Source organism: Clupea harengus, chromosome 16 (genome assembly GCF_900700415.2).
Source record: "Clupea harengus chromosome 16, Ch_v2.0.2, whole genome shotgun sequence".
NCBI lineage: Eukaryota > Metazoa > Chordata > Actinopteri > Clupeiformes > Clupeidae > Clupea > Clupea harengus.
The window spans coordinates 2,670,761-2,684,382 of record NC_045167.1 but is presented as its reverse complement, the minus strand read 5'-3'; the positions used below and the strand labels follow the sequence as shown (position 1 = coordinate 2,684,382).

The 13,622-nt window shown below is 44.3% G+C and overlaps 1 protein-coding gene across 1 annotated transcript in view; it reads right to left on the bottom strand.

Moving 5' to 3' along the window:
• Positions 1-9,036: 9,036 nt before the first annotated feature.
• Positions 9,037-13,622, bottom strand: part of thbs2b (thrombospondin 2b) — a 20,604-nt gene continuing 16,018 nt past the window's right edge. The window contains 6 exon segments of the mRNA XM_031582967.2: positions 9,037-10,886; positions 10,971-11,110; positions 11,299-11,396; positions 11,652-11,698; positions 11,701-11,922; positions 12,254-12,481. Of these exon segments, the coding sequence (XP_031438827.1) occupies positions 10,879-10,886; positions 10,971-11,110; positions 11,299-11,396; positions 11,652-11,698; positions 11,701-11,922; positions 12,254-12,481 (743 nt within the window). The 3' untranslated portion in view covers positions 9,037-10,878.

The following is a 13,622-nucleotide window of genomic DNA, read 5'->3' as shown; positions in this document are numbered from 1 at the left end:
TTTAATGAATTCAGAGTGTTTCTAAACCCTGAAACCAAGCCAAGGTGCCCTCAGTCCCCTCACAGATGCAGTTATTCATTCCATTATTGTAGTATTGATATTTTAAATCTGAATTTCCTGTCTCTTTTACTGACACAGTGGCACTCCAGAGCCCACAACGCTAATGACTGTGTCATCACTGTCTGTGGCTGAGACTCTGCAGTAGAGCACATCCTGCTAGCCCTGCAGTTTGCAGGTGGATGTGCTGAGTCAGACCCCTCTACCCCAAGGCTATGAGGACCTTAGCTGGCCGGCGAGAGGTTACCTAGAATAGACTCGGGTCTGCTGCTCGGAGCTATTTTTGGCTCATCAGTGGGAAATGGAGACCTGCTGCACAGCTAGGCAGAAAAAAATAATCGATAGGTTTTTCTTTGCCAGTGTTTCTTGAAATAAATCATTCATTCATATTTATTCATTTTAAATTGCTTACATGTATTTGTTATCCTGCATTGTTTATAGTTTCATAAATACATATTTTATGTTTATAGTTTCATAAATAAAATATTATAAATGTATTCTTTGCAGCCTGGGTTTTTCATACGTCTCCAGTGAAGAAAATATGAATGTGCAAAAACCGACTGTGTATTGTCTACCCCACACCACTGAATTTCAATGACACAGGTCATTGAGAATCCCATTGAGTTTGGTATCTCTGGGAGGAGCTGAAACCCATTGAGTTTGGTATCTCTGGGAGGAGCTGGCACAGCATGTTATGGCAGAACTCTGCTGAGCTGAATCAAAGATCCTTGTGTCAATGTTTAAGGTTGAGGCATATATGGTAAGCTTGAATAATAACCATGAATCTGTTGTCTCAAATCAGAGAGGTGGAAGCATCCCTTGCCTTCTTGTCATTCGCACTGTAATGTACAAAAGTGATAAATGAAGTATGACAGCACATGGGGATGTTCTCTACAAATTCGACGAGGTGTATGTGCACACAAAGTGAGCCTTTATGACGGTCATGAGAGTATTGGTCCGAGGGCAGTGCAGGCCTCCTTTATGACGGTCATGAGAGTATTGGTCCGAGGGCAGTGCAGGCCTCCTTTATGACGGTCATGAGAGTATTGGTCCGAGGGCAGTGCATGCCTCTCAGGTTTCAGTGCATGGTGTGGGTATTCCACTGAGTTTGCATGGGTTTGCTGGTTGGGAGCAGTGATGCAGAGGAATGGACCATGAATAGTCAATTCAGTTCCATTGATACAATGGGTGAAATTAGGTCAAAACATTAGCTGACGCCCTAATTACTGCTCCTGTTCTTGATTGGCACATTCACAAATGAACAACTTCACTCAGAGACTAATGGAATGCCAACGCAAGCAAAATGGTGCAGCAAAGTGCTGTGGGAAATTTGACAATGAGTGAAGAACACCACATGGGGGCGCTGGACCGCTGCATAATGCACGAGTGATTCAGGTGTTTTTCCCTACTAACTGAAGTTCAGTTTGTATGTATGCACTCAGGCAAGCTTGTTTTGTCATGTGTTCACATCATTTTGAAATGCTTACAGAAAACATGCTAATGGCACCCCCACCAGTGTTTGTTTTGTCAATAAGGGAGAACAGATAAGACATTCTGGAGAGGCTGGGATCTACATCTTTGTAGCAGCACGTTATAGGTTTGTTATGCCCTATACAAGTATGACTGTGTCATATAAAAGCCATCAATTATGTTCTTCATGGGCATTTAGGTCACATGAGAAGGATTGTAAGAGCTGAATAAAAGGCTGAAATGCTTGAATATTTGTACGCCTTAGTAGCTCTAAACAAGTCACTACAAATGAATGGTCCAAGGGTTCAAGTGCTCACTACATTCTCAAAGAAGAGTACAAATTGTATCTTGTAAATTGAAATTGTAAATGTAACGTAATCTTTTGTAAAAAAGAGAGCTATATGACCAATAGCTCGAATTTTCCTTCCCAGACCAAATTACTTGTATACTTCCTCAGTCCTCAGTATTCATGTTCATTAGCTCTAACCCTGTGTTTACTTAGTTTTAGTATGAGAATGATCATGTTCAATAAATAACAACTGAAAAAATAAATAAATAAACAACAGTCCATGTCCATGTCCGTCTCCATGGTTAGATAAGTCCAAAAGAGAGCAAATAAAGGTGGGTTTTTTTTTTCCGTATGGCATCAGTGTGTATTCCCCTGTCCCTCTGGTTACGGGTCACTGAACAGGATGTTTGAACACCATTTCGGACACTTGAGGAACTGCCCGAGAGTTCTCATCAGTCCCACAGCCGGACCAACATCATCACCCACTTAAGCCTGTGTCGAGTGTGGCCTCCCTCCCCCTCACAGGAAGCTCACACGGCTCAGCCCTCAGGTCCAGCTCCTGCCAGAGTCAACAGCGGATGGCCACTGGGCCTGGCTGTGCTGTGCTGTGCTCCGCTGCGCTGCGCTGCACTGCTGTGGGTGGACTGTTTTTGTTGGCCCACGGGAACTCCTCAGAGCTTTCCCGGGTTCCCAGGCTGCCCAGGGGCCCGAGCTGTGACGGCCGCTGTCCCCCCGCCAGCCCTGGGGCCCGAGCTGTGACGGCCGCTGTCCCCCCGCCAGCCCCAGGCGCTGCTTTGTCTTCTGTGTGTCACACCGAACGTCTCTGCAGGGCACCACGTTCGTTTGTCATGAGTGTGTGTTTGGCTGGAGGGACGGCTGCTCCGTGTCTATATTTTCAGCTGTTTTTCTCTCTCTCTCTCTTCTCTCTCCATCCCTCTCTCAGTCCTTCTCTCTTCGCAATGTCATTGATTGGGTCCACATAGAGCACAGACTTGCAGACATTGCATGTGTTTTTCTCAAGCCTGAGAGGGGAGAGAGTGGAGTTTCCTGGCTGCGCCTGCCTTCAGTAATGAGCTCTGAGGCCTGCTCCGTTGGTTCTGACACAGAGCAGCCAGATTAAAAAAGGAAAAGAGAGAGAGAAACTCCCATCTGGTCCTAACCACAGATTCTCTGCCGGACGGAAGCATCTGGAAAAGTCATCCCTGGCCCTCAGGTCCACCCCAGAGGGGCACTTATCCTCGGCACAGTCAGCCAGAACCTGGCGCGCTCCGCACCGCGCTCCGCACCGCGCTCCGGGAACCCCTCAGAGAAATGACTCCTGCGTTACTTTCCCTGATTTATTTGTCAACGATTCTGACCCCTTTGTAGGACTCCAGCCACCCCGATGGACAACCTGAGAACCTGACGTTCCCCCCATCAGAGAGGGGAATAAAGACAACTTGTCTCAGAGTTATGAGTCCAGACCCAGCAGGATCTGGATCTGTTACGCCTGCTGTGTGAAGCACTTACATTACTTGACAGTAGTGGACAGTTATTAATACCTATAATATCTTTCTCCCTCGTTTGATCAAAGCATGGACAGATTTACACAAGACACAGGTGAAAGCGGAGACTAAACTAACTTATATATTCACCTTGTGAAGGTGTGCTTCAGAAAAGTACTACCATAGTCATTAAATTCAGTGCAGTTTTTGCATTCGCCTAACCCAGTGAGTCAACACATGCCTAGGTCAATTGGCATGCGTTACAACACACGTAATCTTGTGTAATTATAGCGTATTGGCCTGTAAATGAAGTCCCCTTGCTACTGCCGTTCATCACCGGTACACATTTCTCCCTATTTTGACATCTCACATCAATCACTCCCTAGGCCCCTGGACAGCTGACTGACATGTACACATAAACTTCACAGTTTGCGTTTGAAATGTGGAAAACATCCACCGTGAGCTCATGGCATGGGCCTGTTATGGGAATGTTAATGTCATCCTGATGTCTCCTAAAAACACACCGTGTCCATTTTCCTCTGTGTCCCTTCCAGCCAATTAGCATTCAATCGTTGTCAGCAGTTTCAGTGTGTCTGTTGCCTCGATAAATAAGTGACCGTTGACCTTCTTGTGAGTTCCATAACCTTTTTAATAATTGCGTTCTTTATTTCAATGACACAGCTGCAAGCAGTTGGCATGCTCACGGCTCAATCTTCGGGCATTACATACAAACCAACATCACAACACCTTTTACACGTGACCGAGCGCACGTAAGGTCAAAGGCTACTGTCCGTGTGTTTTAAAGACTTAATTAGGCTGAGGCAGGTTTTTTTGCAGTGGGCATCTGGCTTTAATTACAAAGCAAAAGAGTCCCGTGCTACTTAAATGACTGTACCTGGAGCATGGCAGCCGAGCAGTATAAATAGCTGGAACTGTTTTCTTTGAGATGTGGTAAGGAGCCATGCTCGTTCAAGTGTAAATATGGAAACAGTGATGAAATTTCGGCTTTCTTCAAAGGTGAGGAAGTGTGTCTTTCAGAAAATAACACACAAACCTTTGGGTATATAAAGCACCTGCCCCCTTTTTTGCAAGTTGGCCATGCCCTAAATAATGGAAGCTTGATGTATCACAGGAAAGCAGTGTTTTCTTATTTTCCTCCATCTAGCCTCTGCGTCAACTCCTGCTTCCCACAACAAAGCTGTTTTGACATTGCTTCAGATCCCAGTCCAGCCGTCCAGAGAGCCACCCATTCATTAGCCTCTCCGTCCTCCCATGCTCTCAGCCGTACTGTCAGACAAGAGTATGATTAATGACGGGGCTTAATGAAGGTTAGCCATCATTTTTCTTCTCTATTTGGTGAACAGTTTGTGAAGACGAATAGTATGAATCAGCCTCGGTGTTCCTGGGTCGGCAGCCGTCCCGTTGGCAACGGGTTCATGCTGGGTGACTTAGGCTCTGAGCCCATCTGAATGCCACGTCAGGCAAAGTATTTGAGGACACGGAAAGATCAGCATTTTGGAAGATATTACAATTTAGGGTTTATGGTCTTCAGGAATGCCAGCCGTTAGACTGCACTGCGTTTAGACTTTAGATGGACAGTCCATGAATTTATAGAATGTCTGAATGTAATTTCATGGTCTTGGCAATAGTAATAGTCTAATTCAGCTTCTCTGCTATCTGCTATCTGCCAAGTGTCCATTTTAAGTATGAATAATCAGTCATAATCAGAAATCAAGCAAATGTTAGCAAGTTTTGAGAGATGCAAATCTGCTAAATGAAACACAGAAACAAAGCCACTCTTGTGATGCAGTTTGTGTCCTCTGCGTGTGTTTCTCAGATGAGTGAGGCGTGCGGTGAGCCAGTTTGTGTCCTCTGCGTGTGCTTCTGTCCTCTGAGTGAGGCGTGCGCTGAGCCAGCAGTCATGTGGGAGCACACGTGAACCATGGGAGTGAGGGAGTGAGGGATGTCCTGTGAAACAGAGTGCCAGTGGGACATTAAAAACAGCAAGCCCAACATGACCAAGAAGCATGGGCATCAGGATCTGGAGTGAAGTCATTCCTGGCGCATGGCCCCCGAGACCAAGGACTGCCAGGAGAGAGCTGGTGGCCCCCGAGACCAAGGACTGCCAGGAGAGAGCCGATGGCTCCTAGCTGTGGGCTCATCAGTCGTCGTCCCTACAGACATGGTTGTGTGGGGGAGTGATTCGGTGATGACACTAGACAGAGACGGTGCCAAACATATGTTGCTAACAAAAACCTTTAAAATCATCATCATACTTTAGCAGTCTTTCAACGTAGTCTATGTAATCTTTATTTTGGTGACTTTTGGTGATTTTTGCAATGACATGAATGTTTTAATAGCTTTAGCTTAGAAAAAGGTGTCTCTTCTCAGATATTATCAAAAATATAATAAATATTAGACTAAATGTGTGCCTAATTTGAGAAGTCGGAACTCAGAGCTGGGAATCACACTCAAGTTGACCACGTTTCCGTAGTTACCAATTGTTACCAGATCTTAGCAATGCTAGTTGATAACAACACATTACACAGTATTTTTCACATACAATCACCGTAGCAACAAGCCTACAGACAGAAGTTGGACAGTACTGTGTGTGTGACTGATTTAATGAGACACAAATAAGACATAAGTGCTAATAAAGTTGATGCGTGGGGGCAGCCGTTCAGGATTCTGAAGTCAGGGTTCGTCTGACTTTCCGAGTTGGAATTCCGACTGAAGGGGGCGTTCCTGTTGAAATTTCCCACTAGGGACTGGGAAATTCCGATTTCCAAGTGCAACTAGAATGCACCAAGAGTATTTCAAGGACACATGCAGCCTGACTATTTTATATACTATTCAATATAGTTTTTGCCAATTTCTGTAAAATGCAAATCATAATCATTAAACACAGACAAGAACCCAGGCTCTGAACTTCTGAATATGCTTGTGATGGTGATCTCATAATGACATGGGCTTACGAAGAATGCGTTATGTGCTGTGTCTAGTTACACATCTAAACCCTAATGTTTGGAGGCAGGGAGGACGAAGCCAAAACAGTTGTCCCCTCTCTCTCTGTACTCAATTTCAGCAAATCAGAGATTTGGTGAACATCCTCTTTTTACATTCCATGGATCCGCAGATCTGAGAATCTGAAGACAGTTGCAAAAATAGAAAACATCTGGACTTTGCGTCTCTTCGTCAAGAGATCAAGATGCGATCAAGTGATTTAAAATAATGAGCATGTTCCGCAGTGGTGTGAGAGTTTATACATATTGATATATGCAGAATTTCTAGACCTTTAAAAGACCTTTAAAACATACCATTCCTAAACCAGATAGTTTTGCATATGCTTTTAGTCAATTTATGTTTTACGTGAAAAATAAAAGAATCAATGGTGTAGAATGAGACACAGGGTGTTGGAAAAGCTGGTTGATTTTGATGCGTGATATCCAGCCTACCAAAAAAGGATAGCAGTTGATATTCATTAAACTGTTAAACTTCACTTCCTGAAACACAACAGATGTCCCTTCACCCTTTGTCTGACATCTGTTCCCATCTGTTCTCCACAGCAATGGATGGCTTCCAGCGGCTTTCAATGCCTTTGTTACTATGTCCCGCGTGCACTGTAATAATTGGGTGTTCTGATTATGAGGTTCACAACTGTTGATGTTTCTGCTCAGGTCTTTGGCAGTTAGTCGGCCATTTTCTCTCCAGATGCATGTCGGGGGGTGTCGGATGTGTTGCCCCTCACAGCCAGCGACCCCCCTCTACTGGCTGACCCTCAGCTTCAGCTCCAAAGAGCTACCTATCAGCTCGACTTAACCCTGAGTGGCTTCAACTAGCAGGACAGGGTCGACATGACAGCAGTGAGCAGAACATGGCAAGCATTGAAACAGGAATGTGTCCTTGCCAACATACTTTGTGTCGGATCCTGTTATAATTAAATGCTGAACTCTTTAGCCATGTGTTTAGAGATAGAAAAAATAACTATGTACTTCTTGACACTATTTTCAGTCCCTTTTCAGCACTGAGTTGATGCAAGATGAACCGTTCTTATGTGCAGGCTGCAAAACTGCATACAACCAGGAGCTTCAAGAATAAACTTCAAGTTAAACAACATTCCTCTCAGGTGATTCTTTTTCCACTGTGTCGAAGTAGAGGTGAGTGAAAAATTGCAGTTTGTGCTTTCTCTATTTTTGGATTATAGATTGAATTTAATATCTTGTTTCTGGCTTCTCCTTCAGTTTTCCTTATCCTCTCGGAGGGAGGCTCACTCACAGCACTGGGGCTGACCAAAACACTAAGCTGAGTTCTGGAAGCCAGTTCTCATGGAACATCTCTCCTGTCTCCAGTGGGAGCCTGGGTCATTTCCCCTTAATGAAAAGAGAGGCTGCTCGACGGTGCTTAACGTCTGCAGAAACCTCTTCAGCACACTGCTGCACAGGGGCTCTGCACTAAAAGCACATATAAAAGCAGGCCTAGCAGCCCGAAAAACATCCGTGCGCCTGTTTATTGTGTTGTAGGAACCTGTAAATGTCAGAAAAACATGCAAAACCACGTTTCTGAGGACAAAGAGGGGCTCTCTTGAGATGGATTTCAAAATGCTCTCACTCAAGTGGAATCAAAGTCTTCCCATGTGTGATCGCTTTCACCCCAACCCATGATGTCAGCTGAGTGAATCATGCTCACCATTAGGAATAGCAATCAGTCTTCAATCAGCACTTACCAGGACCTCTGCAGCTCCAACAGCAGTTGGAGTGTTACCTGCCTGCAACAGCATCCTGTTGAATGAATCTGACTTGTAGTCCAGTCAAAGTAATCATTGCTTGTTGATGGACTTGTTGTTGGGGTTTCCGTTGCTATGCACTGTGAGGCCCACGTTTAATTTAACACTCTCCCCTGATTAGTCTTTAACGATTGTTTTGTCAGCTGCAGGTCACACACACTCTCACACACTTTCACACTCTCTCACAGATTATCGTCACTCTTCATCTCTCTACCAGACATCTAAATCCAGTAATTATGACCATATTTTCAAGGTAAAGTCTGTCTTACTGATTTCTTAAACTAGTCCTATATAAATGGTTCCAGTGAAATCCAAAGCAGAACTCTGTCACTGATGACAAGGCAAGAATGATTGATTGATCAGAAATAATTGTTATAGATGCTCAATGTTTTTGTTTTTGGTTGCCGTCGGTATTTAACCCATGTGTTTCCATTTCCCCTGTGGGCATGAAGAGAACGAATACTGATATCATTCTATCATTCATCAAACTTTGATGTTTTAAAAAAAAAGAATCTCTCTCTTCTGTCAAGTTTGGTTTCTTTCCCCGAGTTTAATTCTCGACCTTTCCAACTCATGCTGTGCCTGGACTGGAGGATCACACAATCTTTCTGGACATCACCGAGAAATCTGTCAGACATGCCAGACAAGTATGCGCGCCAAAGTGAAGACCAAGGCCTTGCAGCACCTCTTGCTCTAGGGGCCAGGCTGACATCTGACAGCCACACAGAGAGTGAAGACCACAGAGAATCTGCAGTCACTTACACAGCCACAGACCCCTGTCTTTGCACAATACAGCACGAAGCTGACAGCTGTTGTTGACCACACGAAGATGCCTTGTCAACCTTTTTGTATCAACAAAAGCTCATGGTTGTTTAAAAAAAAAAAAAAAAAAAAAAAAAAAAAAAACACTTTCTCTCAGCATTTGACAGATGGCAGCTTCCTCAACATATTGATTCTTTTTCATGTGACAAAATGAGCAGTCAACTGAGACAAATATCTAATCTACTAACTAATAGCCATGAATGCACTTGTCCTGTTTTTGATGACTTGGCCAATAAACGGTGTACATTGAGCGCTCAGTGACAAAGGAATGCAGTGCAGAAAATGTTTCACTGCATGTGTTCTATTTGTAGTTCCGTTTGTTGTGGGTTTTAGCATGCATTGCCAAAAGCAGAAGTGAAAACAATAGATGAGACAGATAAACCTATTACTGTTTATTCATGTGCTGGCTTGTTTGGTTTGAATATTGAATGTTGCTAGGTATATGCATGACAAAGTGTGTTACAAAACAGAAAAAAAAAAAAAAAAACATTCAAAACAATAATGCAAGACACACAGACATACAGTAGCAAGCTATAGATGGCTGATCATGTGGTCCAGTCCCATGCTTTAGCATGAGTCTGATGAGGAGGTATGGTGAGCTCCTGAGAGTTAAAATGGCCGCCTTATCACATTACATATCTTTCACTCACTCCTCTCGTTTCATGCGTTAAACCCCCCTCTGCCCCAAGTCAACTGTGCGCCGATCTACAGGTATGCATGTGCTTTATATTACAAAAAGGGTTTCCTGAAAGTGGCTGTGGCATCTACACACTTGACCTTGAGAAATGAAATACTGACCATGCCTGCCAGACGAAAGAGAGTTATTCTTCTGGCACCTGGTTTAATTTCACACTCACTCAAAGCTCAGAGAGTAGAATGACAAGCACGCAGGGCATCTCTCATCTCACATAGTTTCCCCATGTGCCGTGGTTTCACCCCGCCGACACACACGGCAGGCCTCACAGCTCCTGAAGGCCACCCTGGGCTGACAGGGAGACTATGTCACCTATTTATTTAAGCACGAATAGCATCAACTCTGGTTGATTTTATGCTCTTCGTGTTACACGAAAGTTTGACATTTACTAAGTTGCTCCATATGACCAAAAGCGTAAGTGTAATGTGGTTATGAGATATGTGATGAAGCAACGTTACCTCGAATGGAAATGTTTATCTCCAAAAAAAAAAAAAGAATTGTCCCTCACTGAGAGCCCCCGGCATTCAAACGTACTTGATTCTCCAAGATGAACCAAATTCAATCCTTTTTAACACTAAATGCAAAATGAGTGAGCGCTACTAACACTGAGTATTGCTTGGCACTTCAATGGTGAAATGCTGTCAGTGTAAACAAATAAATAAATATTTACATTCTTTGGCAATAGCAGATCACACAACTAAACATGAATTTTATATCTTTGCAAGGAAAAGCAACACAAAGCAAATAATTTACAGTAGAAAATTAGACGGTCTAAAAATGATACATCTTTCCCTCAGCTTTGAGAGTGTTAAAAAAAAATGTTACAGATCGAAACACAAATTTCCCTTTGAAAATACATGACTACTTGCTACATACATACAAAATAATCAGCTGAAACTGAGGAAATAGGTGCAACCCTCAAGGGTCCGTTCAAGGTGGCAGGATTCAACATTGTACTGCTGTAAATGTAAGTGCAATTAGCACGAGGGTTAGGTATAAGCAATGTCCTGCATTGAGTCTTAGCCATGGACTCCACATCCAGCCTCCTCATTGAATCACACGTTCAAAACATCCTTTATCCGGTGTAGGTCACTGAATAGTTTAATGACAGAAGCAGAAATGATGGCTAGAATTGCCTGACTATGAGTCCAATTTGGTGCCATGGCTTTGGATTTCTGCTGCTCTTTCTGCTGTTATTGGTTACCTGAAGACTTCTGTAGTACATGTTTGTAGTATGGGATCTGGTAAATGCATGTCTATGGAAACGGTGATCTTCAGATTAGTTATCTGCAGAAGAAAAGATGCAAATCTTTAGGATTAGCAGATAAAGCAGGAATGCTAAGGGTGTCATAAGTGTGGCCATAAGCTCACCTCTGCACTCATATTTGAGGTCGGAGAAGAAGACAAGCTCCTGAGAGAAGACAAACAGCCCCAGTCTGCCTCCAATAAATGTCCGGTCATAGACGGGACCTGAGTCGGCCAGGATCTGCTTCCCCTCGTACATCACAACCCTGCAGATAGGTCAAAGTTCAATTAGAAAACAATGGGGAAGAAACATTTCAATAATATACACGCATAAAGCATATGGAGTTCATTATGATCATTTCAAAGTTGTGGTTGACCGTAGCATTGTTTAAATATCCCATTCATCTATTTTCATTGTAGGTGCCAGTGAAGAGCAGCGAAAGTTCTAACTCGCCTGATGAAACCGGTCTTGGGTCTATGAATGAGATGCCAGCGGTAGGCTGTGTAATCTTTCCAGCCGATGTTTTTGGGGTCGTGCCAAAGTGTGCGTACCTGAGCAACGAACGAGAAATGTGTTAAATCCTAATTATATTACAAAATTATAAAATTATTTCTAAAAGTTACAGAGCTAGGTGGGGAAACCGTCTCTAAAAGAGGGTTAAACACCAGGAAACACCATGTTTGAAGGCATTTCGAAGGGAAGTACTACTAAGCTTAGCTCTGCAATAAGAATATGAAATGAAGACAAGGCTTAGGTGTGTTCTCATGAGAAGACATAATGATCTGATTGTGAAAATGGCTTCTCACCTGATTCTTGGTGTTGCCCGTGTGCCAGAGGGCGTTGCGGAGGTATTCCCGGTGCCTGTGGTGGAGTTGACCACCTTGAGGGACACGCCAGAGATGCCAAAGGCCTTGGAGGGCCTGTCCTCCCAGTAGGTCTGCGTGATCTGCTTCCACATGACCACGTAGAAGCGTCGGCTGGACTGGTAGCCGAAGACAAAGCCAGCATAGTCGTCGTCACGCTCCGTGTTCACGTAGAAGGTCCCGCTGAAATCCACAGCATTGAACTCATCAAAACCTGGGGGAGAAGAACAGAAGACTCACTTAGCACACTCTAATTTGCACCTCATACTTTCCTGTCAACACTGTCTAATATAAATGCCTGACTACTAATGAGGGGATGTTCATAACAAGATCTACAGGACAATTGACAGGGTAACTGGCCAAGATCCTGAAACGCCTTGGAGGAATCTAGCAGACCCCCCTTGTGGTAGGTTTCATGACAGTCAAAAGTAGGCACTGTTGCTCAGAATCCCCTTTGAAGAAGAATAAGAATCAGCATCTAAATAAATGAAAATTAGCGCGTGATTAGAGTGATTATTTTAGATGGTCTTTATGGTTCCGCTCACCGACAGCAATGCCAGGGTCAGAATTGGCTGTCTGCACAAGTTCTTTGCCCTGGTTCCGCACCACCCAGTTGGAATCCGTCTGTGTGGTTCCCTTGGGGTCCAGGTGCACCATCTGGAACTTGCGGAAGTCAGTGACACTGATGGCAGCATTCTCTGGGCATGCGTCAAGGAAGTCAGGGATGCTGTCGTTGTCAAAGTCATCCTTACAGGCATCTCCCCGACCGTTACCTAGGAGAGAGAACAGAAAATGAACAAGTGAAACCGAGACAGGTTGGAGAGGACAAATTATAAAAAGGTTAGGAGGTTACGCGAGTATTGACTGACTCAACCTTATATTGATACAATGAAAGTAAGAATCAAATAAAACCGGCACCATGTTTAATTAGGCCCAGAAGAGTGGTTCCTCAGAAAAGAAGTACACATATCTCTCTGAGACCATTCCTTCCCCCAGCTTCTGCACTATCAATCACAGATAAGGATATCCATATTCCAGTGTTTTTTTGTACTGCTGTTGTTCCAAGAGAGGCTGGGAGGTTTTGATGACTTCCAGACAGAGGCACATTGGGCCCACTGGGCCATCATCACGTTTCAGCTAAAAGAGAGAGAGAGAGAACTTGGAGAGTTCCTCCGTCCCATATCTCCCTCATCGCCAATCGCATGCATGACCTGTATCGTTGGCATTTCATTGCTATTAGTGTTAGTCATTTATTAGAGCCACATTCAAAAAAACATCTCCAAGACTGACCTAAATACTTTCCCAGTAATTTTCCCTTCTAAGGGCGACAGATATTTGGATGCCCTTTGTTAGAAATGATGCACCAAGCTCCAAAAGCAATAGGTGTGCTCTGCTCCAAATTGAGTTTGGCTGAACAGACAGAGGCCCACCACTTTGCTAAGCCCAGAGGAACATTCCAGGCATTATCAGCCATCTGCAAGGCTCTCTCAGGATCTGCAGGGATAAGTGTGTGCTCAGAGACCTCTCAGAGCTGCTCCCACAAATCAGCGCCCCGTCGCTACGAGGCAACCTATTCCTCACACGTGATGGGCAGGCCCTGGTAGAAGGTGCATTCCTGCTGCGGCGCTTTGTTGTCACTGGAAACCACAGCAGCCTTTTGCAGCTTTACACGTCTGTTATCAACCTAAACAGCTCAACTTAGCAGGTGGTCATGCGTGCAGTTATCTCACCACCCTTAATCTCCTTCCATCCATAAGCCCTCCTCTCTCTCTCCTCTTCTCTCCTTAGCTCTGCTCTAGCCCTGTTCACATCTCTCCTATCTCCCCTCCCCTCCTCTCCCCTCCTATCTCCCCTCCCCTCCCCTCCTCTCCCCTCCTATCTCCCCTCCCTCCCCTCCTCTCCTTAGCTCTGCTC